The sequence below is a fragment of the Penaeus japonicus genome, unplaced genomic scaffold, assembly GCF_977035675.1.
Source record: "Penaeus japonicus unplaced genomic scaffold, GWHDUDI00000001_assembly GWHDUDI00000028, whole genome shotgun sequence".
Taxonomy (NCBI): domain Eukaryota; kingdom Metazoa; phylum Arthropoda; class Malacostraca; order Decapoda; family Penaeidae; genus Penaeus; species Penaeus japonicus.
In genome coordinates this window covers 27,352,014-27,354,513 of record NW_028234430.1, presented here as the reverse complement: position 1 = coordinate 27,354,513, position 2,500 = coordinate 27,352,014, and the positions used below count along the sequence as shown (strand labels likewise).

General features: G+C 34.5%; 1 protein-coding gene across 1 annotated transcript in view; it reads right to left on the bottom strand.

Moving 5' to 3' along the window:
* Positions 1–2,500, bottom strand: part of LOC147468545 (uncharacterized) — a 26,296-nt gene that overhangs the window by 3,096 nt on the left and 20,700 nt on the right. The window contains exon 3 of the mRNA XM_086553647.1: positions 2,097–2,217. Coding sequence (XP_086409773.1) covers positions 2,097–2,217 — 121 coding nt within the window. The remainder of the gene's footprint in view (positions 1–2,096; positions 2,218–2,500) is intronic.

Sequence of the window (2,500 nt, the reverse complement as noted above, 5' to 3'; positions counted from 1 at the left end):
ATTCTCTATCTCCCCTCCTCCCTCATTCTCCCCCCTCTCTCTCCCTCACTCCCTTCCTCACCAAGTCTACCCTCTCAGTCTCTACCCCCCTCCCTCTCTCTCTCTCAGTCTTCCCTCATCTTTCCCAAAATGCCCAGCTTGATGACCCTGCATGACCTTCTTTGTCTCTAGCCTCAATTGCCCTCAATCCCCTTTCAATCTTCTCCTTTGATCTTGTTCCAATCCAGACAAATGGTTAACTTCACTGTCATATGATTTCTGAGCTTGTTAGTGTGTTAGCTACTGGCCTACCATCATCCTTATCAATATATATTTTTGTCTTATCTATTTATTACCTATATTGTTTTTTATCTTATTTATTTATTTATTATCTATCTATCTTGTTTTGTTATCTTATTTATTTATCCTCTATTTATCTTGTTTTTTTATGTTTTTTATCTATTTATTATTATCTTGTTTTAAATCTTATTTATCTATTTATTTATTTGTTTATTATCTATCTTGTTTTTATCTTATTTATCTATTTATTTATTATCTAGCTATTTTGTTTTTTATCGTGTTATTTATCGTTTTTGTAATTTGTTTACCATTATTTTGGTATCACAGCTACTAATAAAAGACCTCTGTCGACTGGTTGATTTGACATTCCTACTAAGTCCTAATTTCCTTTTTCTTTTCTTTCTTTTTGGTCTTTGAAACTAGAATACTTTTGTTCTTTCCTATTAGAAGTCTCGAAATTAGTTTGTCTTTCAAAGCAAAAAGACTGATTCATTTGTAAAATGTAAAGACTTACATTTCCAGATAGACTTTGGTCGGGGTATGTAAGTTCCATTTTTTTTTTTTTTTTTTTTTTTGCTATAGCTCTCCAAAACTGTCTATAATCTCGTAAGAATAAAAGTCATACGTTTGCAATATCACGGTCTTTTACCTTAGAAAGATGTGCAAAAGTGCAGAAATAAGGAATGGGTATTTCTTAAACCAATAATTTCCTAACCAATATCTTATACAAGACTAGTCACATCCAAAACCTAGACTTCTAAAATTTGCGAATTTGATAAACATATGATATCTTAAAAAAATGAAAAACTGTACGTTGTTATCGTTTTATTTTATTTTATTTTTTTTTCATTAGACATATTCCAGTTTTTTAAGGGTATGAAAACCTTTAAAAAAATAAGGAGTGGGAGAGAGATTATGTGTGAGAAAGTTCCTACTTAAAGGATGTAAGAAAATATAAACATATTTGCAAAGTTTTTAGGCCATGAATTAGTCACGTAATTGTTCATCATCATGATTATGCAAAAAAAAAAGACAGATGGATTGCAACAAAAATTTATGGATGAGTTTCTCATGACACAACTGATTACTGATTCTAGAACCACTTCAATGATCCACAACCAATAAGAATCATTGCAGATAATAATGGGGCAAATTCTTTTTTTTCTTTTATAAACTGCGGTAGACTTATGAGATTCCAAATTGGATCTTTGGTTATTTATGAGTGACTATACAATCTGAGCGATTTCAAAGATAGTATTCACAAATTATGATTATCTTCACTGTTAGATTAATTACCATATTTATCATCATCATCATCATTACTGTTATATTCAAAATCATTATCATTATCACTCCCATTATCATCATCTTTGACACAAGATTTCTCTTATTCAATTGATAATCATTCTCTCTTTTATCCTTATTAACATTAACAATAACATATGATTATCTCTCCCATCACCATCACCACTTTCACCACCAAAATCTTCATCACCAGCCCACCATCACCCTCACCATCATCACCATCACCTATAAGTCCACCCCTTCCCCTACTCCCACTCACCATCACCCTCACCATCATCACCATCACCTATAAGTCCACCCCTTCCCCTACTCCCACTCACCATCACCCTCACCATCATCACCATCACCTATAAGTCCACCCCTTCCCCTACTCCCACTCACCATCATCATCACCATCACCTATAAGTCCACCCCTTCCCCTAATCTCCCTCACCATCACCCTCACCACCATCACCCTCACTCCAACTCACACCATCACCATCACCATCATCACCATCCTCATCACAACTCACCTGTGGTTGAGGTCGAGAGAGAAGATCATACAGAGTTGATGAATGATACGTTTGTGGGGTCAGAGTGATGATATCTGCTTCATCTTCTGGGTCAGGTCTGCCCGGCCGGATGTCCGTGCTCCTGTAAGGTCAAAGGTCAAAGGATCAAAGGGGGTAAGAGGTCGAATGAGGTGTTGGGATCATTGATTTTTTTTTTTTTTTTTTTTTTTTTTTTTTGGGGGGGGGGTCTTATCTTGTGGGGAGGGGGGAGGGGGGATAGGGTTGGTAGATTTTACAGTTGTTTTTATTATTTTTCTTATCATTTTATGATTGTTATCATTTTTATTAGTACAAGTGTTATTGTTATTACTCTTGTTATTATCATCATCATCAGCGTTATTATTTTTAGAATTAGTATTATTTTT